General features: G+C 38.7%; 1 protein-coding gene and 1 pseudogene across 1 annotated transcript in view; one reads left to right on the top strand and one right to left on the bottom strand.

Annotated features, from left to right (window-relative positions):
- IL1RAPL2 (interleukin 1 receptor accessory protein like 2) overlaps positions 1–25,523 on the top strand; it is a 749,108-nt gene that overhangs the window by 360,587 nt on the left and 362,998 nt on the right. The window contains exon 4 of the mRNA XM_054719207.1: positions 1,752–1,826. Coding sequence (XP_054575182.1) covers positions 1,752–1,826 — 75 coding nt within the window. The remainder of the gene's footprint in view (positions 1–1,751; positions 1,827–25,523) is intronic.
- Positions 4,977–24,969, bottom strand: LOC103300437 (60S ribosome subunit biogenesis protein NIP7 homolog; annotated as a pseudogene).

Here is a 25,523-nt window from a genome sequence, read left to right on the forward strand (position 1 = left end):
GTTTCTTTGTGTCCATATTCTGGCTGCTTCCCTGTGTTTGTTTCTTTGTATTGGGTAGACCTGTTATGTTTCCTTGACTTGATAGAGTAGCCTTGTGTAGTAGGTGTTCTATAGGGCCCAGTGGCTTAGCTTCCCCAGGCAACTCAGTAGGGCACTCTAGGAGTGCCTCTTTGTGGGCTGTGAGCACACTCTTGTTGTAGTTAAGCCTTGATTGCTGTTGGCATCACTGGAAGGAATTGACTTCCAGGCAAATTTGCTGTGAGGACCAGCTGAGACTTCAGTGGGAGAGCTGCTATGTAGGAGACACCCTATGGTGCAGGACTTGCTTCAGTGGGGCTTTGGTGCTCACTAAGTCTGCCCCTGGAGTATGTCACTTATGGATGTGTAGAGTTGTAATCTGGTATGATCTGATGCTGACCACTGGGTGCACTGGCTCTTAGGTATCCAGGGAGGTGCAAAGTCAGCCACTGTCTGGGGTCACCAGGCAGGAGTTACAGAGATATCTGCAGATTCCTCCTATTTGTATCATGTTTGGGAGGGCCCAGGCAAGGCCCAGCTGTGAAGCAAGGTAGGCTGGTGCTATTGCTGGGTCTTGGGCCTTTTCTTGATATGCTTGGGGCACCCTGACCCAGCTGCTGCTTGTTTGAGAGATTTTATCAAAGTCTGATGCCTAAGCCAGGACAGGCCATTCATATGGAAAAGCTGCTGCAAACAGCTTGGTTGAGGCTGCAAATTGGATGGGGCATGGTCTCAGGAAATAAACAGAGCAGAACAAACAGTGTGCTTCAGGTCGATGTGGATTGAGGTATGGTTTCCAGTCAGCCCTGGGACAGGGGAGAACTCAGCATAGAAACAGTGACCACTGTGAGCACCTTTGTCTGTTAGAAAGCCCCCCCCCCCGAGTTCTTGCCCTGATGCCAAACAATTCATTTCCTCCTGGTATTTGTCTGGGTCCTCCAGAGCTGCCATCAGACACTGAGCACTGAAGCTCAGAGGAAGTGAGTCCAAGAAAGTTCATGCACAGGCCCTTTAAAAAGAACAGGTGGGTCATCAGCAGCCTCCATGTCACTGACCCCCAATCCCCACTGTTTTTATAGCCCATACTCACAGCAAATTTTCTTCCCAGTTCTGGGAGCCTAGGCTGGGGGTCTGGTGTGGGGCTGGGACCCCTTTTTCCTCACAGTGGGCCTCTTCAGAGACAATATTCCTCACAATTAAAAAAGCAGTACACGTGGGTGCCAGTCCAGCCCATTCCACACCTCCCCAAAACCTATCAGTCTTAATGTGCTTTCTTATATATTTCTCTAGTTGTAGAACTTCCATTTAGCCAGCTGTCAGGTGGTTCTGGATGATGGTTGTTCTGTCTTTTAGTTGTAATTTTGATGTGGTTGTGGGAGGCAGCAAGTACCAGCATTTATCTATACTGCCATCTTGGTTCTCCACTGATAATACTTTTAAAAACTACATTTCCTTAAATTCACAAGCTTATAAAACCACTCAAAATAGTCTATCTGTTTGATCATGTTGGAAAGTGTAGCTGATGAAATGACCTGTTTACAGTGATCAATGGTGCTCTAAATATTCTGGGAAATGGATATTGTATGGATAGAGTAACAACTCAAGTAGGAATACTGTTTAATAAACGTTTACACACCATCAAGTTTACAAATATTGAATATCATAAATGATATAATCTTTTCTATTCTATAATTTATCTCAAAAATTTTACCTTCTTTTATTTTCTCTTTTAGCTTTACTCACAGACAAGCCTCCCAAGCCATTGTTCCCTATGGAGAATCAGCCAAGTGTTATTGATGTACAGCTGGGTAAGTCCCCTTCTGGGAATAATAGATCCTAAACTTGCTCTATGTTAACAGATTGGGAAAACTGCATGAAATTAAAAAGGTTTATTGCTACTGTTATTACATGCAAATCAATTTATGTCTACTCATTTGTAACCCTGGAGTCCAGTGCAATAGCAGTTTAAGGAAATGAGTTTGTATTGCATCAAGGAATGGTAATACTAATTGGTTACACTGGATATTAAGTGTTCTGTAGAACAGAGCTTTTTAACTCTGTGATTGATAGATTCATGGGTGTTGCCCATTAGTGATAGGTACAGAATACTTTTAATGGTTTTAAGCATATTTTTTTCAAATTAGAAAGAATTATTGGTACAGAAAACTTTTAATGGTTGTAAGCATTTTTTTTCCAATTAGAAAGCATTAACCTTTGGGGAATAATCACTTTTCAAAAAAAAAGAACCCCTCAAATAAGCCTTTAAAATATTTTTATAATATTACTGCCAATGGCAGACTATATGGCTATTTAAAATTTGTTTCATGGTGAAATCCTGAATATTTATGAATCATATGGTGTTGGGAAAAAGAAAAAGTTGTTTGATGGGTGTTGCTGTCTTTTTATGGTCTCAAATAAGGACACAGGTTATTGGGCCCTTTATTGTGTGTCCCCTACAACTAATCCTTGTATTTAAAGTACTTTAAGCTTAAAACTCAGAGTCCTGCCAGTATCTCTTTTAAACCATGGCCTTAAATCTAACCTTTGTAAGCTTTCATCAATTGAGTTCCAATCTATTCTTCAATTCAAAGAATGTCTTCCATTATGAACAAGAGAACTGAACAAATATGCTGGAAATGCATTAGAGTTACTTTGGGTATATGATTTATGGAAATATCTGACTATAGTAATACCTACCAATTATATAGCCAGGTACGAAGAATAGACCCCAGTATTTCACTCATTTTTTACTCAACTTTAAAATAATTTAATTTATTGGGGTGATATTAGTTAATAAAATTATGTAGGTCTCAAATGTATAATCTCTTACCCTTTGGGACAGCATGGATGGACCTGGAAAATATTATACTAAGTGAAATAAGCCAAACTGAGAAAAACAAATACCACATGATCTCACTTATTTTTGGAATATAATGAACAAAATGAATTGACCAACAAAATAAGATCTGAAGTATGGAAGCATGGGACAGACTGACAAACCTTGATGTGGGGGTGGGGGGATGAGAAGAAGTAAACCAAGGAACTTATATATCTATATGCATAGCCCATGGACATGAACAATAGGGTGGTAAAGACCTAGGTGGTGGGTAGGATTTTGGAGGAGAGGGGTAAAAGTGTGAGGGTAAATGGTTGACATCTGTAATACTATCAATAATAAAAGTATACATTAAAATAAAGCAAACAGGCTCTGAAATAATTATCCATGTGTTTATTTGAGAGTTACATTCAGTTCTCTCTTCTGCATATTTCTAAAGTCAATGCAGTAAATGAAAATTTTCAATGGAATTAAATACTTGTTAGTGTATGAAGTTGACATTGGTACAGATATTTTGTTGTCTCTCGAGGAAAATAAACATTTTTACTCTCCATACTATATAGTGTATTCTATTAGGCATCTAGAAGATTCTATAAATTTACATACTTTTTGCTGAAATAGTGATGACTGGTTGTTGCTAAATTGTGTTCACAGTGTAATGCTGAAAGAAGATTAATCTTAACCAAATAACTGTATATTTTGAGATGATAAAGAAGTTCCTAACAAAATAATCTGAAAACTATTGTTCTCACAGTGCAAGCAAATTCAGCTGCAACTGCCAGTGGTAATGTATAAAATATAAAAACAAATGCAATGTTCAGAACACACAAAAATCTAATTTTGTCCTGTTATATTTCATTTATTTATTTTCTCTTTCTGAAAGTATATTTAGCTTTTAATTTAATAAATAAATATTTACTCCATCAGGACTAATTCTTTTTTGGCAGTTGGAAGGAAAATTATTTTTTTTGTTGTTGTTTTAAAAAAAAGTTTTAATTTTAGAGATACCACCTTTGGAATTTAAAATAAACAGTATATTCTTTAGGAAAACTGTTTTTACAATACAGGTAGTTTTAAACATATTTCTCTGTGAAATGATTTTAATTAAAATATTTTAATAATTCTAAAAATGATTTCAGGAAGCATAGGGAAGAATGAAGGAGGAGGTCAATTATTTCACGATCTCTGATTAGTGCTTTTTATCTAGTCCAGTAAGGTAAGTAAAGGGTCATAAGGGAAATGTTTTAGGAAACTAAGTTGATGAAAATAACATTCAACCTGAAATTACACCATCCAGTAAAAAGAAAGATCCACAAAACACCTTGGGGAAAAAAACAAAATATTATACTCATTAGAACCTACTCTTAGTAGTAGACACACTCAGTATATGCAACATAAAAATAATTCTCACCATTTATTCAACACCTGTCATTTGCCAGGCACTGTGCTAGGTACTTTAAAGTCATGATTTCTAATTCTAAAAGCCATTCTTAGGTAGATGGTTAAAGTTGTTTTTTGGAGCAGAAGAAAATGAATCTCATTAAAGTTTAATGATTCATCTAAAGCATCATAGAGCTCATAGGTATTAGAACTAGGTCTAGAATCCAAGTTTTCTTCCACACCACATAGCACGTACCATAAGGAAAAGTAGCAGAATAAATTGCCCTTAGTATTTTATACAAATTTCATTTATAAAATCCCAGAGATGGCCTGCTATTCTCAGCAGCAATATCTATCTTTCATATCATTAATGAATAAATAAAACCTGTTGTGTTCATACCATAAGTTTAGAAAACAGTGTTATCACAGATAACAATAAACTATTCTTGTCCTCAATTCCAATGATTTAGAACCTTTTACTATAATAAGAAACCCTCAGATTGAAATATAAAACACAATGTTCTATTTAGTAACAAACACAAATACCCAAAATGCCATTTTGACCCATTTCTGCTTAATAATAATCCAGCCTGATTTGTTCATAATAGAGAGAATATTAGACTAAGAAGTCCTGCAGAGATCACAGTGTTGACAAAATTCAACATGATGGGGGAGATTACACAGACACAGGAAACAAAGCTAAGCCCTTCCACACAGCCATAGTACTTGCGATGGTTTCTTTTTAAGTCAATGTCTCTTTATGTTGCACATATTCCCCAATTAATAAAATACCATAGTCACCGTGGAGTCTACATTCCATCAGTCTTATGTAGATTTTGCTGCCACCCCAAAACCCAAAGGGATGTCTACCATGGAGTACACCACCACTCCCTGGTATTGAGATGTATTTTCAGTGATTCGACCCAGTACAGATTTTAACACATGATTACAATACAGGAAGGACTGCTATGCTCCAGGCTTCATCCACACTTTGTACTTGGTATAGGGTGTAAGGTAATCCAGAGCTGTTATGTGAAACCAGAATTTGTGCATTTTAGTGAATTTTACGAAGCAGGTCCCCAGCGACACTAATTTGTCACCAGAGATGTTGTCGGCCAACTTTAAAGTCTTTTCATTCATGTAGTAAACCCAGTTGTGTGCAGCCTGAAACAGTAGGTGATGTGGTGCCTGTCGATCAGCAGCTGAAAGTTCTCCCCTATGTAATTTCCTATCTTCTGAAACATTATATGGTTCTCCTCTTCAGTGAAAGGCCATATTTTCCAAATTGTTGGCACACTGGATTCTCCAGGAAATATATTTTCAATATTTTTTATTATATATTGATTAAAGTATTACATATGTCTCTTTCCCCCTTCCCTGAACTCTTCCTGGCCACTCCCACACCCCAGCACTTGCCCTCAGGCCCTATTGTCTGTGTCCATTGGTTACACTTATATGCATGCATACAAGTCCTTTGATTAATCTCTTACCACACCCACCCACCCTCTCTTGCCTTCCCTCTGAGGTTTGACAGTCTGTTCCATGCTTTGCTATCTCTGGATCTATTTTTATTCATCGGTTTATGTTGTTCATTATATTCCACAAATGAATGAGACCATGTGATATTTATCTTTCACAGACTGGCTTATTTTGTTTAACATGATGCTCTCTAGGTCCATCCATACTGAGTTTCTTCTTCTTCTTCTTCTTCTTCTTCTTCTTCTTCTTCTTCTTCTTCTTCTTCTTCTTCTTCTTCTTTTTACAGCAACACAGTATTCCATTGTGTAGATGTTCCACAGTTTTCTAATCCACTCATCTGCTGATGGCCACTTAGGCTGTTTCCAAGTCTTAGCTATTGTAAATTGTGCTGCTAGGAACATAGGGGTGCATATATCCTTTCTGATTGGTGTTTCTGATTTCTTGGGATATATTCCTAGAAGTGGGATTGCTGGGTGAAATGAGAGTTCCATTTTTGATTTTTTGAGGAAAGTCCATACTGTTCTCCACAGTGGCTGCAACAGTCTGCATTCCCACCAGCAGTGTACGAGGATTTGTTTTCTCCACATCCTTACCAGTATTTGTTATTTGTTGATTTGTTAATAATAGCCATTCTGACAGGTGTGAGATGGTACCCCATTGTCATTTTGATTTCCAACTCTTGGATAATTCATGACTTATAGCATGTTTTCATATGTCTCTTGGCCTTCTGTATGTCCTCTTTTGACAAGTATCTGTTTAGGTCATTTGCCCATTTTTTTATTGGATTATTTTTATTCCTTTTGCCTGCCAATCCCACCACTTCAACCCAGGACCTTGTGCATCCCAGAGACAGGGCCCGCTGGCAAGTCTGGGACTGTGCGACCCACCCGTCTAGCCTGCCACTTCATTCTTGGGCCCCGTGCATCCCTTTGCCTGGGTACTCCAGGGAGTCTCAGAGAGCATGATCCTCTGGCCAAGGCCACTGCTGTAGCGACTGGCCCTGCATGACTTGGCACCTAGATCCTTTGATGAGAGCAAAAACGGGGAGACAAAAAAATAGCCTCAAAGGAAAGAAACAGAGGAGTCACCAGGATAGGTACTAAATGAAACAGAGGCATGCAGTATGTCAGAAAAAGAAATTGCAGTAAGGATTGAATAGTTTCTAAACTGGCTGGATGATTAAGTTATCTTATATAAGAATCAAGAGGAAATAAAGAATGATATAGCTACAATAAAAAACACAGTGGAAGGTTTCAACAGTAGGCTAGAAGACCCTGAGGACCAATTTAGCGAATTAGAAGACAGGGCAGAAAATCTGAACCGGAATTGGAGGAAAAAAAATTAGATATCAGGAGGAGAGCCTAAGTGAGCTTTGGGACAGGAAATCAAGTAACATGCATATAATATGGGTTCTAGAATGATAAGAAGAGAAGCAAGGATTAGAAAACCTTTTTGAAGCAATAATGACAGAAAACTTCCCTGATTTGGGGAAGAAAAAATCAAACAGTCACAAAGAGACCTAAACAAGATGAACACACACAAAAAAAAAACATTCAACACACATTGTAATTACAATGTCAAATGTTAGTGACAAAGAGTGGATATTAAATGCTATAAGAGAGAGACGGAGAGTTACCTACAAGGGACCTCCCATTAGATTATCAAATGATTTCTCAACATAAACACATCAGGCCAGAAAGGGATGGAATGAAGTATACAAAGTGATATAAAGCAAGAGACTGAATCCAAGAATACTCTATCCAGCAAAGCTATCATTCAAAATTGAAGTGGAAATCAGGAGCTTCACAGACCAAAAAGGACTAAAGGAGCTTGTCACTACCAAGCCAGCCATCTAAGAAATGATAAAGGAACTGTTGTAAAAGAAGAAATAGGAAGGGAAGAAGAAATGCAGGCATAAAGAATAGAAATGGCTACAATCCAGTACCTATCAATAATAACCTTAAATGTAAATGGATTAAATGCTCCAATCAAAAGACATCAAGTGGCTGAATGGATAAGATAAGATGACCCATATATCTGCTGTCTACAGGAGACCCGTCTCAGAACAAGGGACTTACACAGACTGAAAATGAAGGGATAGAAAAATATATTTCATGGAAATGGAAATGAAAAAAAAGCTGGGGTAGCAATACTTATATATTACAAAATAGACCTCAAGTGAAGCCCATAACAACAGATAAGGAAGGCCACTTCATAATATTTTTAATATTTTATAAGATAAAATAACACTGCATGACAACATATTAATTTATATTACACTTTAATACCAAAGTATTAAAGTATAACAGTAATATGGCACCACTTGGAATGTATTGATGTGCGATAAACCCTTTTTTGTATGCTGCCTTTTTTTTAACCAAATCCAAATACATGCTTTATAAACTATAAGACTCCCAAAAGCTTGGAAAAAGCCATAAACAAGTGTGGATAAAATGATTTGATATGTGGTATCTAATGTCAATTAAGGGTAAATATGTATGCTCTGTCCTTCTAATTAATGATAACTTCCTCCTTGGACATTTTTTAAGACTTAAAATAAGCCAGCAAATGTTATGCATAAAATAAATATAAACACCATTTACTTTCTATTTTTGGTTCAAGGAGTCCAAAAGAAGGCCTGTGGGGCCTAAAGCATAAAAAAAAAAAAAAAAAAAAAAAAAAAAAAAAAAACCAACAACTTCAGAGCAGTGGATTAGTTCAAGCTAATTCAATACCTCATATGTTTGAAAAGGCCAGATAGGTAATCTCTAGATTAATCTGATTCAGTATAAAAATTCCCTTTGTTTTACTTCTAATATCATTCAGAATTTATTTTTATAGGCTATTCAAATTCATATTTCATAACAGTGTTATGTGCTACTGCCTCAAACTTTCTCTGTATATTTAAGGAGTGTTAATTTTTGCCAGAAATCAATTTCACCAGCATATCAGTTTCTACTGAAATTTATATTAAGTCCCTTACAAAACCACTGTAAAAGACTCTACAAGAGAATAAAGCAAAATATAATATTTAATGCAATACTAATGATTAGAAGATAAAAATAACTAGATGAATTCCAAATTAAGTAATTAGTTGTTCAAACAAATATATCTTTCTAACACTTTATTTACCTAAAAACATTTGTTGTATTCATAGTGGATGCCAAGCACTGTGTTACACATGTGGAGATATAGAGGTGAATAAGCAACATTATCCACCTTAAGGTATTCTCAGTCTAGTGAGGAACACAGATGTATAAGAAGAATTGAACTTCAATATAGTAACTGCCAAAACGGAGATAGGAAAAAGGAGTGAGTTTTTTTGTTTCAACACCTCATAAATTAACAGTTTTATACTCTTGCATTCACTTAATTTAGTGGCATATCTCTGTAACCAAGTATTATATTTATTTGGGAATAATTAAACATTTCCAGATATATAATATTTTGAAATAATAAATTGTCTACTATTCATTTCAATATAGTAAATACTAAAAATTATAGTATCCTTGAGTCTTTTTAGTTTAGCTAAGTTAGCCAACTCTTCCTAATGCTGTCATAGAACAAACAACCCAAAGCAATTCACAAAGCAACTGAGCTAAAAATGTTAAACCAGAATTGTTCTCAATGCAAATAATAATATATGATCATTTCATTAGCTGGGGCCATGGCTTGATATATCCATGTGTATATAATGGTAGTAGCAATAGATTTTGTTGAATTATTTTTGTGGGTTTTTTTTACCCTGTTAGATTCAAGGAACTCCTTGAAAACCTTCATTTAATCTTGAATAAATTTTAAAAAATGGAGAGGAAAAAGAAGGGTATCATGAGTTCACTCAGCTTTCTTACACATAATTGGAGCTGGTCCATGGCAACATTCTCTCTTCTCTTCCTTGTAGAATTTTTTTTTTTCAGGATAAAATGCCCTTGCTTAGCATTGGCTGCCCCAAACTACAAACCATTCTATTACCACATTGTATAACATGTACATTATTTACAACTTTGACAAATCTGAGCCAAGCTTTCTTCTTGAGAGTTCACTGTTGTATTAATGCTTGAGAGTAAAACTGGTTACTTACTTAGTACAACTTTTTATAACTTAGTTGTACTTCTTTTGAGAAACTTAAAAATGAAAATAAAAGGTTAACAGTTTACTAAACATTTTTCTGTAATGTTGCAGGTTGATTATGAACATCTCATGAGTAACATGGTGGACTAGACATGTATCCATATTTTATTTTTTTAAGGTATTGAAGTTTATGTTCTATTGAGATACTAATATTAGCTTGAAGGGGTTTCATCACCTTTTCATTAATGCCAATACCATGATTTTACACATATGGGAACAAAAGTATTTATTCCTCATAAGAAGGCAAAGTAGTAGTTGGTATTTTGAGACCATTTTTTCAGATGAGAAAACTCAGCCTTAGATAGGTAAAATAACTTTCCTGAGGCTACAAATTAGTAAGTGGAAGAGATGGTATTTCAAAAAAAATTTGTCTGACTCCAAGGTTTGTGGTATTTTTATTATAGTATACTGAGTATGATAACACTATCTAGGCTCAAAACTATATCCTAAAAAACCCTGTAAGTCTAATAAGGACAATTTAAACTAATTATAATAATAATAAACTACATTATATATTATAACTATTCTAGAGGCCCAGTGCACAAAATTCGTGCATGGGGGTGTGTGTCCCTCAGCCCAGCCTGCAACCTCTCTAATCTGGGACCCCTCGAGGGATGTCCCTCTCACAATCCAGGACTGCTGGCTTCCAACTGCTCGCCTGCCTGCCTGCCTGATTGCCCCTAACCGCTTCTGCCTGCCAGCCTGATCACCCACTAACCACTCTCCTTCTGGCCCTATTGCCCCTAACTGTCCTCCCCTGCAGGCCTGGTCCCCCCCAACAGCCCTCCCCTGCTGGCCTGGTCCCCCCCAACTTCTCTCCCCTGCTGGCCTGATCACCCACAACTGCCCTCAACTGCTGGCCATCATGTGGTGGCCATCTTGTGTCCACATGGGGGCAGCCATCTTTGACCACATGGGGTCGGCCATCTTGTCTGTTGGAGTGATGGTCAATTTGCATATTACCTCTTTATTAGATAGGATATGAAATAAGTTATTATTTAATAATAACTTTACTACTAGTAGATAGTGTCCTATCTAATTAAGAGGGAATATGCTAATTGACCCTCACACCATCACAAAGATGGTGGCACCCACAGCCAATAAAGAGGGGATATGCTAATTGACTGCCCCACACTCAAAGATGGTGGCGCCCACAGCCAAGAAGGAGGGTATATGCTAATTGACTGCCCTGCCCTCAAAGATGGTGGTGCCCATAGCCACAAGATGGCAGCGCCCAGTCCCCTCAGCCCCAACAGGGTGGCAGGTGGGCCCAGTTTCTCTGTGTGCCTGCCTCTGGAGTCCCCCAGTCCCCTCAGCCCCCCAGCCTCCCAGGGCCGCCTGAGGCTCAGGTAACCAGGGCTGGCCAAGGCTTGCGTTGTCCGCAGTGGCAGCAGTAGAGGTGTTATGGGGTGTCGCTTTCCTCTGATTACTGGGTCGTCTCCCAACCCTGAGGGCTTCCAGACTGTGAGAGGGGACAGGCCGGGCTGAGGGACCACCCCTCCAGTGCATGAATTTTCATGCACCAGGCCTCTAGTTATTTTAATAATATTTAGTATTATATATTAATAGTTCTACTACTACTAATTAATTGTTATAATAATAATAATACTTATTATCATGTTACTTAGTTGTATTAGTAATAGTATTAGTAATAGTAGTAGTAGAAGTATCAATTGGTAACACTATATTAAGTAACTTATATAGCTAATTTCATGCAATTCTCCTAATAATTCTATGAGATAAACTCACCTATTGTCCCATTATTTAGATATTCATAGACCATACAACTGACCCACTTAAATCATACATTTCAGTGATATCAAGTATATTCATAGTGTTGTGCAATTATCACCACATTCGATTTCATTGAATTTCACCCTGCCAATAAGAAACTCCATACTCACTAGCAGTCACTACTTTGTCCCCCACCTCAACCCCTACCTTCTTTTTCAAGCCACCACTAATCAGTTTCTTTGTCTATGGATGTGACTGTTCTGGATGTTTAATATAAATAAAATCATACCACATAGTGTCTTTGTTATTGGCTTCTTACACTTAGCGTATTTTTCTCAAGGTTCAAACATGTAGATTATACCAATATTTCATCTCCTTTTATTGCCAAGTAATATTCCATTGTATGGATATACCAAATTTATTTATCCATTCATCAATTGCAAGACATTTTGGTTGTTTCTGCTCTTTGGTTATTATAAATACGACTTCTATAAACATTCATGTACAAACTTTTGTATCAACATCCTATATAATAACAGGCTAATATGCAAATAGACCCAACAGTGGAACAACTGAACAACTGGTCACTATGATGTGCACTGACCACCAGAGGGTGCGTGTGGAACATGGCAGGCATTGGCATCAGACAGCAGAGCATGGAACAGGTTAGGATTTGGCCATGGCAGGATGGTGGAGCAGGTGAGCAGGAGCACCAGACCAAGGTGGGACGCCAGTCGCTGTCATTGGGGCAAGCCTCTGGTGGTTACTGAAAATTCTTTGCTTTTGCATGCCAGCCCTTGTACCTGCTTCCAGCACCAGCCCTGTTCTCACCCACTTCCAGTGTCATAGCCGTGGCTTACACCTGCTGCTGGCACCCAGCACCGGCCCTGATCGCTCAGTGCCATCAGTGGGTGTGAGCAATGGCTGCTGGCCCCAATTGCCCCTCAGGGCTTCTCCACCTCCCCCTGCTTCTTAGGGGTGATCGGGGTTGGCAGCCACCTCTCCCAACCACTGCTGGCAATTGGCCCCGCTCACACCAGCTGCTGGTGTTGGCATCAATCGCACCATGCTGTCAGTGGGTGTGAACAAGGCTAGCCCTATCAGCACATGGGAGTGGTGGCTGCGGAAGCAGGGCTGCTGGCAGACAGGGTACCAAGGGCTGTGGCAGTTGGGGCTGGGTGGGGGCATGGAGAATGGGCCAAGACCCACTCCTGTGCCCACTGCAGCCTCACAACCCTTAGTTCCTTTCAAGGTGCACAAATTAGTGCACTGGGCCCCTAATGTGTTATAATTCCCCTTGGTGTACACCTAGGATTAGAATTGTTGAGTCACTTGATCACTCTATATTTAACCTTTTGAGGAACTGCCAGATTATTTTTTCCAAAGTAGCTACACAATTTTACATTCCCAGAAAAAAATGCACATTCAAATTTTTCTTAATTCTTGCCAACACTTGTTATTTATTCATTTTATTTTTTAATAATACTTATTCTAGTGGGTATGTAGTGGTTTCTCATTGTGGTTTTGACTTGAATTTCTCTAATGGCTAATGATGTGGAGCACTTTTGTGTTCATTTGTAATTTGTATGTCTTTGGAGAAATGTCTATTTCTCCATTTTTTAAATGAGGACTTTGCGCTCAGATAAATCATAACTTAACCAAACTAGTAAGCATTTTACAAGTAGTGAGACCTAAGTAAACGCTCTTAACACTTACCCATAATGCCTATTAATGTTAGCACTGTTCTCATGAGTGACCACTTAATATATCAAACTAGTAACTCTTAAACTTTGCAGATTCATATTCTGTGATGTATTTTCTCTTTGGTTTTACTTAGACTTTACATTCTACAAATGTGCAATGAATTCTTAAAGAGAACAGATACACACACACACACACACACACACACACACACACACACACACACACAAATAAAATAAGGTGGTGATAGCAGTGGGACCAGGTTAAAATTTGCAGAAGGTGAGAGAGAGAGAACCTGCCCTCATGGAATGTGTAGAAATAACTCAGTAATAGGCAAGTCCATGGTTCTTTGGTCAACAAGGCTATTGTGTGTTTTTTAAGCTTCTATATTATTTCTGTATATGCCAATGAATGGCTCTATAGTGTTCCAATTGTCTTCTTCAAATGGATTGTTTTATTGTATTTATACTACTCTTATTAGCATTCTAACTTCACCCTAGTGGTCTTTATTCTCAGCAGAAGAAAACTTAGGGCAACTTATTTTATTCTACATACCTGGAAACCAGTGTCACATGAAGGAATAGACCAACACTATTCAATGTGAAATGCTCAATTTCCCCCCGCTCCACTTCTATTTCAAAATGGCTCTTCATTTTTATCCTTTCTTTATTTGTTCCTTTATTCTAGGTATACAAGTTACCATTATCTCTTTCCAAATTTAAATTGTCTACCTCTTCTTTTGATTCCAGTATTCCCCATACACTTTGGTAACCATCAATTATCCTTTCTTTCAACTGCATTTTCAAATATATCCCATAGTATATACACTAATTTTTCTCCCATCCTAAATGAATATATATTTAAAAACACATTTCTTATCCTGCTCCTTTTCAAGTTATACTATCCCATCTCTTTTTTTCCTGTCCACACTCAATTGCTTGAAAAAGTATACACAGACTCTGATTTATTATGTTTCATTCAATTCTAACCTTATTGAATCCTGAATTCAACCTCACCATTCTTTTGAAGTGCATCTATCATTTATTTAATTAATTATCTTACTTTAATTACCTAATTCTGTAGAGTCCTCTATTGCCTCTATCTTTTAGGATAATTTTACAACCCTTAGAACCATATAACAATTTCTTTGCTAATACCTTGCTTGGCACACAATAGATATTTAGTGTATGAGGAATATCTCTTCTTTCTTCAAAATCTCCTGTTTGCTCTCTGTTATTAATATAATTATTTTCTTGTTGCATCATTATCTTTCTGATATTTCTTTATACAACTACTTATTTAATTGGTTTTACTATGAAAAAGTATAAACGCAGATTTAAACAAAAGGAGACTATTTAAATTTTCACAAAATTAAATCACGAGAATATGAGTTTAGCTTATTTCTAGGCCTTTCCTAAAGAAGATAGCAGAACTTGCTTTGCTTATTTGGTAAAGATGGATACCTATTCTTAATTAATGACAGCTTTGGAAAGGGTATCTCATGCTTAACTAGAATTGTTGCTAAGTCTTATCTATTCAGTAAGATACTTATTGAACGCCTACCGTTTTTAAGGCCCCATGAAGACACACAGGTGACTAAGATTCAGACATGCCTTTTATGGAGTCTAGAATATAGGTGAGGTGATTGAGATAAACAATGTAGATAAGTGGTAACATCATTAAGATGGTAGAATGTGAAGACCCAGAAATTGTCCCTCTATAGAAACACTCAACAAAAATGTATAGTACAAAAAGCTATTATAGAAACTCTAGAAACCAGATAGTATGTCACAATACCCAAGGAAAGCTCAAAAGCAAGAACAGTCACATTGAAAGGGTAAGAAAAGTCATTGTTAGTATAGTGGTGAGTATCCCCGCCTGTCATGCGGGATACCAGGGCTCTTTTCCTCACATGGGGCACCAGCTGCCAGGGCTGACCAATGCAGACTCTAAGCAATGTGTGAATAGATTATTTTGACATAGGTTTTTGTGAAAGAGAGGCTAAGCGACCATTTTACTTTAGAAGTAAAAGCAGTCCTATATGTTTGCCTTGTCTTTTTATTGTAATAATAGCTTGAATTCAAATTAATTTCTAGATACAATTAGCAGGGTAAGTATTCTTGAGAAACTATATGCTTCTACATGGTTGGGTCTTTAAAGACTAAACAGAGATTTTAGCAAAACATTCTGGGGGATCAGACTTTTTTGGAAAAGTCAAGGTAGGGGCTTCCACCTTTGGCAAAGTCCCCTCAGAGGCCCCCGACCTTTCGGAGAATCCTCCTTACAGATATCCAAACCAAGTGCTGTACTTCCTCACATTCTTCAAGTTGGAATTAAAGGACATTAGGCTACAACATGAACACATAGAATTTTAAAGCTCACTGATAAAGGTAACTACATAGACAAATAAATAATACTGTAATTGTGCTGCATAAAACACTTTAAATTATGGTAAAAATTTAAAAAACAAGTATAAAAGTAAATATAACTATAAAGTATGTTAATAGATTACAATATAAAAATATGTAATTTGTGACATTAATAACAAACTCTGCATGGAAAAGTAAAAACAGTTTTGTATGCAATTAAAGTTAAGTTATTATCAGCTAAAATAGACAGTAATAACTACAAGATATTTTATGCCAGCTCCATGGTAACCACAAAGGAAATATTTGTAGAAGATATACAAAAGGTAAATAAAAAAGAATCAAAGCATGTCATTACAAAAATCAAACAAACATGAAGACAGCAACGATAGAAAAAAAGGAACTAAAAAGATATGACAGAAACTAATGAACAAAACGACAATAGTAAGTCTTGTACTATCTGTAATTACTTTAAATCAAAATGGATTAAAATTTCCAATCAAAAGAAACAGTGGCTGGGTAGATTTTGAAAACAAGAGACAGCCCATCCAACATTGCTCAGTGGTTGAGTGTTGACCTATGAACCAGGAGGTCATGATTCCATTCCCAGTGAGAACACATGCCCGGTTGCAGGCTCAATTCCCAGTGTGGGTCATGGAGGAGGCACTGATGTTTCTATCTCTCTCTCCCTCTCCCTTTCTCTCTGAGATCAATAAAATATATTGAGGAAAAAAAAACAACAAGAGACAACTACTAATATATTTGTCATTGTTATATCTTCATTGTGAATTGAGCCTTTAGTCTTTATACTAGTTTGTACCCAACATCAGAGCACTCAAATATATATAGCAATCATTGACAGAACTAGAGGGAGAAATAGATATTAATATAATCATTTCAGAGGACTTCAATACCCCACTTTCAATAATGGATAGGATATCTAAAGAGAAAATCAATAAGGAAACAGAGGACTTGGACAACACTCAAGATAGCCATTATACCTAGCAGACATTACAGAACATTCAACCCAACATTGGCAGAATATGCAATCTGAAGCACATATCAGGATATATCACATATTAGGTCACAGAACAAGTCTTAACAAATTAAATAAGATTGAATTCAAACCAAGTATCTTTTCTGACCACAATGGAATAAAACTAGAAACAAATAGCAGAAGGAAACTGCAAAATTCACAAACATGTGGAAATTAAATAGAATGCCCTTGAACAATTACTGGATAAAATAAGAAATAAGCCCTAACTGGTTTGGCTCAGTGGACAAGCATTGCCCTGTGGACTGAAGGGTCCCAGGTTCTATTCTGGTCAAGGGCATGGACCTTGGTTGTGGACACATCCCCAGTAGGGGGCATGCAGGAGGCAGCTGATCGATGTTTCTCTCTCATTGATGTTTCTGACTCTCTATCCCTCTCCCTTCTTTTCTGTAAAAAATCAATAAAATATATTTTTTAAAAGAAGAAATAAAATGGGTAATTTGAAAATATTTTGAGATAAACAAAAATTAAAACACAACATACCAACATTTATAGAATGCAACAAAAGCATTACCATGGGAAGTTTTTAATGATAAACACCTACATTAAAAAGAAGAATTTCAGTCCTGGGCAGTTTTGCTAAGTGGTTAGAGTATCACCTGATGAACTGAAGGGTCACTGGTTCAATTTTGGTCTGGGGCTCATACCTCAGTTGCAGGTTGGATCCATGGCCCTGGTTGGGGCACGTGCAGGAGGCAACCAATCAATGTGTCTCTCTCACATGGATGTTTCTCTCTCTGTCTCTCTCCCTCTCTTCCACTCTCTCTAAAGAATCAATAAGGAAAATATCCTTGGGTGAGAATTAACAACAACAACAACACAAAGAATTTAAAATTTAAAAAATCTAACTGTATGCCTCAAAGTACTAGAAAAAGAACAAACTAAGCCAAAAGTTAGCAGAAGGAAGGAGATAAAGAGTACAGGTGAAAATTAATTAAATATATAATAATAAAAGCATAATATGCTAATTAGACCAGACATCCTTCCAGACAACCTTCCTGACAAAACCAGGGCTCTGAGGGAGGCCCGGGTCCTGGTTGCCTGCCAGTGGCCAGAAGGAAGCCCAGGTCCCGGGTGCCAGAGGGAAGCCAGTGCCAGCAGCCAGGGAAAGGAAGGCCTGCTCTTGCATGAATTTCATGCATCAGGCCTCTAGTAGATAATAAAAAACAATAGACAACTATTTTTTTAAATAACAGTTTTTTTTTTAAAGTAACAAAATTGACAAACTTTATCTATACCAATAGAGAATACTCAGATAAGTAAAACCAGCAAATGAAAGAGAAGACATTAAAACTGATTGCATGGAGCCTTAGCCAGTTTGGCTCAGTTGATAGAGCATCGGCCTGTAGACCAAAGGGTCCCGGTTTGATTCTGGTCCAGGGCATGTACCTTGGTTGCAGGCTCCTCCCTGGCCTGGGCCCTGGTCAGGGCTCATGCAGGAGGCAACCAATCGATGTGTCTCTCTCACATTGATGTTTTTCTCTCTTTCCCTCTCTCTTCCACACTCTCTAAAAGATCAATGGAAAAATATATTTGGGTGAGGATTAACAAAAAAATAAACAAAAAACCTGATTGCATGGAAATATTAATGATTGTAAGAGAATCCTAAAAAATTGGATAACTAAAAAATGGATACATTCCTATAAAATGGATACATTCCTATAAACATCCAAGATTAATCACAAAGAATATAAAATATGAATAGACCTATAACTAATCAGAATATTTAAATCAATAACTAAAAACATTTCAATAAAGAAAAGCCCAGAATTAAATGGCTTCCCTGGAGAATTCTATCAAAATTTTCAAGAATATTTAATGCCAATCCTTTCAAACTCTTCCAAATATTTGAAATGAAGGGGACACTTACAAAGTTATTTTATGAGGCCATCATATCCTGATATCAAAGCTAGACAAAGATATAAGAAATCAACACTGCAGGCCAATATTCCTGAGGACTATAGATATAAGAATCCTCAACAAAATATTAGCAAAACAAATTCAAAAGTACCTCATACACCATGACCAAGTGAAATTTATTTCTGGGATAAGAGAATGGTTCAACATATGGAAACCAATCAATGTAATATACTACATTAACAGAACAAAGGATAAACACCAAATGATCATCTCAATTAGATGTAGAAAAAGCATTTTACAAAATTCAATAACTTTTAATGATAAAAACACTGAGAAAAGTAGGACTACAAGGAACTTTCTTCAACATAATAATGGCCATATATGAAAAAGACCACCACTCAACAGTAAAAACCTGCAAGCTTTTCCTCTAAGAACAAGGCAAGGATGTGTCCTAGCCAGAGAAATTAGGTAAGATAAGAAATTAAAGGCATTCACATCAGAAAGGAAGAAGTAAAATTATCTCTGCTCAGAGATGACATAATCTTATATGCAGAAAACCCTAATGATTCCTCCCATAGCCCCAAATCGGTTAACTAATGAATAATCCAACAAAGTTTCAGAACAGAAATCAAGATGCAAAAATCAGTTTCATTTTATACATAACTATGAACAATTCAAAAAAGAAATTAAGAAATCAATCCCATTTTATATTTTTTTAATTCCAACAGCATCTATAATAATAAAAGCATAATATGCTAATTAGACTAGATGTCCTTCAGGACAACCTTCCAGACAAAGCTGGAGTTTCGAGGAAAGCCTGTGTCCCAGGTGCCAGAGGGAAGCCGGTGCCGTCAGCCAGGGGAAAGATGGCCTACTCTTGCACGAATTGCATGCATCGGGCCTCTAGTTAAAGGAATAAAATACTTAGGAATAAACTTAACTAAGGAGGTGAAATACTTGTACACTTAAATCTATAAAACATTGCTGGGAAAAAAGTAAAGGCACAAATAAATGGAAATACATTTCATGTTCATTTATTGGAAAAGTTAAAGTTGTTAAAATATCCCTAGTACCCAAGCAATATACATATTCAATTAAATCCCTGTCAAAATTCTAATACCATTTTTCACAGAAATAGAAAAACAATCTTAAAATTCATGTGGAATTGCAGAATACCCAGAATAGCAAAAACATTGAGATAAAAGAGCAAAGCTCTCAAAGGAGGCCTCACACTTCCTAATTTTTTTAAAATTAAATTTATTGGGGTGACATTGGTCAACATGAACATATAAGTTTCAGGTGTGGTCTTCTATGTTACAAGATCTGTATATTGCATTACGTAATTACTACCCAAAGTCAAATCTTCTCCTATCACCATATATTAGGGCCCCCTTTTCCCCTCACTCCCTTCCCTTTGGCAACCACCAAACTGCTGTTTGTGTTCTCGAGTTTCAGTTTTATATCCCACATATGGTTGAAATCATATGTTTTTTAGCTTTTTCTAACTGACTTATTTCACTTAGCATAATGTTCTCAAGGTCAATCCATGTTGTTGCAAATGGCACTATTTCATCCTTTCTTATGGCTTAGTAGTACTCAACTGTGTATATGTACCACATCTTCTTTATCCAGTCCTCTATTGCAGGACACTTTGTTTTTTGTTTTTTACATGTCTTGGCCACTGTGAATAAAGTTGCAATGAACATAGGGGTATATATATCTTTGTGAATACATGATTGTGAGGTTTTCGGGTATATACCCAGGAGAGGAATTGCTGAGTCATGTGATAGCTCTATTCTCAATTTTTTGAGGAATTGGAAGACTGCTTTCCATAATGGTTATACAAGTCTACATTCCCACCAGCAGTTAATGAGAGTTCCCTTTTTTTTTCACAACCTCGCCAGCACTTGTTATTACTTGTCTTGATAATGGCCACTCTAATAGGGTTAAATCATATTACAAAGCCATAGTAACCAATCAAAATAAAGTTGTACTAGCATAAGAATATACATATTGATAAGTGGAACAGAATAGATAAACAATAAATAAACCCATGCATATATGATAAAATCAACTTTCATAAAGGGGTTAAGACCTCTTAATGAGAAAAGGATAATCTTTTCAACAAATATGTTGGAAAAATTGGATATCCACAAACAAAAAAATGAAGTTAGACCTTTCCCTAAACAATATGCAATAATTAACTCAAGCTAAATTAAAGAGTTAATGTAAGGCCTAAAACTATAAAACACCTAGAGGAAAACATAAGGGTATGCTCCATAACATTAGTCTTGGGAATAATTTCTTGGATATGATACCAAAGAACAGGCAACAAAGTGAAGATAGGCAAGTGGGGCATAACAAACTAAATTTTTTTCTGCACAGCAATAGAAACAATCCATAAAGTGAAGTGACAAACCCACAGAATGGGAAAATATTTGCAAACCATATTTATAATTAAGGATTAATATTGAAGATATATAAAGAACTCATATAACTCAATGACATGAACAAAGCTCAAATTTTAAAATTGGCAAAAAGTTGAATAGATATTATCCAAAAGGAGACATATGAATGGTGTATGAAAAGATGCTTAACATTACTAATCACTATGGAAATACAAGGAAAAATCCCAATGGGATATCACCTCACACCTGTTGAGATATACATTTTAAAATGACAACAACAAAGATACACTTGCCCTAGCCGGTTTGGCTCACTGGATAGAGCATTGGCCTGTAGATTGAAGGGTCCTGGGTTTGATTCCAGTCAAGGGCATATGCCTGGGTTGCCGGCTCAGTCCCCAGTAGGGGGCATGCAGTAGGCAGCTGATAAATGATTCGCTCTCATCATTGGTGTTTCCATCTCTCTCTCCCTCTACCTTTCTCTCTGAAGTCAATAAAAATATATATTTTAAAAAGATACACCCAGTTGAGGATGTGGATAAATTGGTCTCCTTATAAACAGTTTGTGGATATGTAAAATGGTGCAGCAGCTGTGTATGAACATTCCTCACAAAATTAGAGATAGAACTAATATTTGATCCAGCAATCCTACTTATTATGTGTATTTATCCAAAAGAATTTAAATAATTTTATTGAAGATATAATTTCACTCTCAGGTTTGTTGCAGCATCCTATATAATAAAAAACTGATATGCAAATTGACCCTCACACCCTCACACAAGATGACTGCCCCCATGTGGTAAAAAATGGCCACCACAAGATGGCTGGCAGGGGAGGGTAGTTGTGGGTGATCAGGCCAGCAGGGTAGGACAGTTGGGGGCAACCAGGCTTGCAGGGGAGGGCAGTTGTGGGGGACTGGACCTGCAGGGGAGGGAAGTTGGGGGCACCTGGGCTGGCAGGGAAGGATAGTTGGGGGCAATCAGGCTGGCAGGGGAGGGCAGTTACGGGGCAACCAGGCCTGCAGGGGAGGGCTGTTGGGGGAGACTGGGCCTACAGGGGAGGGAAGTTAGGGGCAACCAGGACGGCAGGGGAGGGCAGTTAGGGGCAACCAGGCCAACAGGGGAGGCCAGTTGGGGGCAACCAGGATGGCAGGGGAGGGCAGTTTGGGGCAACCAGGCTGGCAGGGGACGGCAGTTGGGGGTGATCAGGCTGGCAGGGGAGGGCAATCAGGCCAGCTGGGAAAGGCAGTTGGGGGCAATTGGGCCAGCAGGGGAGCAGTGAGGCATTGATCAGGCTGGCAGGGGAATGGTTAGGTTGTGATCAGGCTGGCAGGCAGAAGCAGTTAGGGGCAATCAGGCAGGCAGGCAGGCAGGCAAGCAGTTGGGAGCCATCAGTCCTAGATTGTGAGAGGGATGTTTGACTGCTGGTTTAGGCCTGACCACAGGGATTGGGCCTAAACCGGCAGTTGGACATCCCCCGAAGGGTCCCAGATTGGAGAGGGTGCAGTCTGGGCTGAGGGACACCCCCCAGTGCACAAATTTCATGCACCGGGGCTCTAGTTATTCATAATAGCCCAGGTATGGAAACAATCTGAAAGTCCATCAATGGAAAAATGAATAATGAATATGTGATATGTTATTTAGCCTTTAAAAAGAGGATATATATCCTGTTATATGCTACAGCATGAATGAATCTTGAGGTTATTATGCTAAGTTGAATAAGCCAGTCACAGAGAAAAATACTGCATAATTACACTTACATGAGGTATTTAAAGTAGACAAACTCTTGGAAGCAGAAAGTCTAAAGGTTGTGGGGTATGTGTAGTAATGGGGAGTTGTTCAATGATACAGAGTTTCAGTCATGCAAGATGAAAAGTTTCAGAGATTTGTTGTACAACAATGGGAATATATTTAATAATACTGTACTCTACACTTAAATACTTATTGAGAAGGTAGGTTACATGTTATGTGTTTGTTACTTTAAAAATATATAGGAGAGTTAATGAGAAGTGTTCTAGCAGAGATTTGCCAAGACAGAAACCTCAGGCTTAAATTTTATTCCTTCCTTTATCTCATCTTGCAAATTATACCAACAATGCTTAGGATACTCCTTAGTTAGAATCTTCAGTATCATTGCTTCAACGCCTTCAGATCAGGCTTCCATATCTCTCACTGGAACAAATATTATAATAAACTAGAGGCCCGGTGCACGAAATTCGTGCATGGGGGGGCCCTCAGCCTGGCCTGTACCCTCTGCAATCTGGGACCCCTTGGGGGATGTCCGTGGGGAGCAGGCCTAAACCGGCAGTTGGACATCCCTCTCACAATCCAGGACTGCTGTCTCCTAACTGCTCACCTGCCTGCCTGCCTGCCTGATCAACCTTAACCCCTCTGCCTGCCTGTCTGATTGCCCCTAACTGCTCTCCCTGCCAGCCTGATCACCCCTAACTGCTTTCCCCTGCTGGCCTGATTGCCCTAACTGCTCCCCTGCCAGACTGATCACCCCTAACTGCTTCTATCTCGGCCCCCACCACCATGTATTTGTCCAGTTGACCCAGTCTAATTAGTATATTACCCTTTTATTATTATAAATTAGTCAGCTCAGACAGCCATAACAAAAATATCATAAATTTGTGTCACTTAAACAAACGAAATGTATTTTTCTCACAGTTCTGGAGGCTGGAATTTGGTGTCAGGGTACCAGCGTAGCATTGTCCCATACATCAGAAAGTGGCAGATCGATTGCAGTCAGAGCACATGCCCAGGTTGCAGATTCAATACCCAGTCTAGTGAGTGCAGGAAACAATGGAACTATGTATATCTCTCTCTCCCTTCTTTTCTCTGAAATCAATTAAAATGAATGATAAATAAATAATGTTCTCTAAGTATGGTCTTAACAGGAAAGACATTAGTGATCTATGAAGTGAAAAACTCGTTATAACACATATATATAGCATGACCCCATTAAAAAATATTTATTGATTTCAGAGAAAGGGAGAAGGAGAGATAGATAGAAACATCAATTATGAGAATCATTGATCAGTTGCCTCCTGCATACTCCTACTGAGGATCAAGCCCATAATTTGACCAGGAATCATATTGTGACCTCCTGGTTCATAGATCAATGCTCAACCACTGAGCCCCACCAGCCAGGCCCCATTTTTATCAATACCAGGCACATGAGGTACATTGGCAAGATCTCACTCCTAGACATAAGTATGACATTGCCCAAACTCCTTTGCAGCTAGGTTTCTGGATATGAATTCGTTTCTGCCGATTAGTTGCACTTGCACAATATTTTGAAGGCAGAAGTGGGGAAGAGGCAGTTTGGGCTGTTTGCTGCTGGTGATCATGTTTGCAGAGATGTGGAGGTTTTCTGCAGTGGAATCCAGGCTGTGCACATGCAGTTGTGGCAGAAGCAGTGCCCAATGACCTGTTTTGGGGGAGCTGGAGGGCACTTGTGGGGCAGCACTTTCCTGATCCCCAGGTCACAGCTGTGCCAGAGTGTCCTAGAATTCAGTTGTGGCTGAGGGGGCAGCTCCTTCTGCTGGCCAGGGAGTCTTTCCTGGGGGACCAGCCTAATACCCACTCCTCCAGATTTCTGATGATTTCCCAAGCACCAATTCCCTGTGCTAAATTCTTTCCTGCCTAAAATAGCAAAGATCTGAAAGCATTTTGGATCCTCTACTTTCAGTGAAAATAATGCTGCACAGGGTCAGGTCTGAGAAGTGGGTGAGGTGTTGTGGAAGGTTTCCTTCCTTGAGTCTCAGCTTCCCCTTCTGTATATCTGAGACCAAAGATTATCTGTTCATAGTTACTGAAGATTGTGGCAGCTGTGTTTTCCGAAGATGGCCACAACATTTCCTATTCCTCCTGTGGCCTTGCCACTTTCTGCCACATCCTCTCTCTTGAAGTGGGGCTGACCTCTGAATTCCAAGGCCAAGGCCGAAAAGGCACAGGGCTGCAGCCCTGCCCATCCTGTCAGGGTTTTCATTTCCAGCCCCATCCACACCACTCAGGGCTCTGTCTGGCCCAAGGCCTTGCCCTCCTGGCTCGCTTCCCCATCCCATCTGTGGCCCAGCACCTTGCTGCACATCATGGCCCACCTGTTGGTGCTGCTGGGCCCAGCAGGTTGGGTAAGAGCCCACATCAGGCCTCACACCTCCTGGCTCCTGTGTGCCACTGCCCCCTGTGCTCTGCAGCCCCTATTCCTGCCAGTGTTCCAACAGAGGCCAGATGCCCAGGTGCTGTGCATGGCCCATAAGGACTGCTGTGGCCACCAGGAAAGCCTCCCCACCTCATCCCCAACTCCAGAGCCCTGATACCGAGTCCACTTCCACCAAAGGAGAGCTTTGTCCATGCATCTTCCCGAGACTGAGACTGAGCAACTCCAAGGTCCTGGGACCCCAAATTTCTGCCAGCCAAGGTGGTTGGCTAGCTGGCCCCTCCCTGATGAAGGTGTTGGGGGCGATCTGGTCCGAATCAGGCTGGTTCTCTGGCCGCAGTGGGTATCATGGCAACTAGTCGTTAGGTCGTTATGGTTGTGACGGTGTTATGGTC

Source organism: Eptesicus fuscus, chromosome 1, assembly GCF_027574615.1.
Source record: "Eptesicus fuscus isolate TK198812 chromosome 1, DD_ASM_mEF_20220401, whole genome shotgun sequence".
NCBI classification, from domain to species: domain Eukaryota; kingdom Metazoa; phylum Chordata; class Mammalia; order Chiroptera; family Vespertilionidae; genus Eptesicus; species Eptesicus fuscus.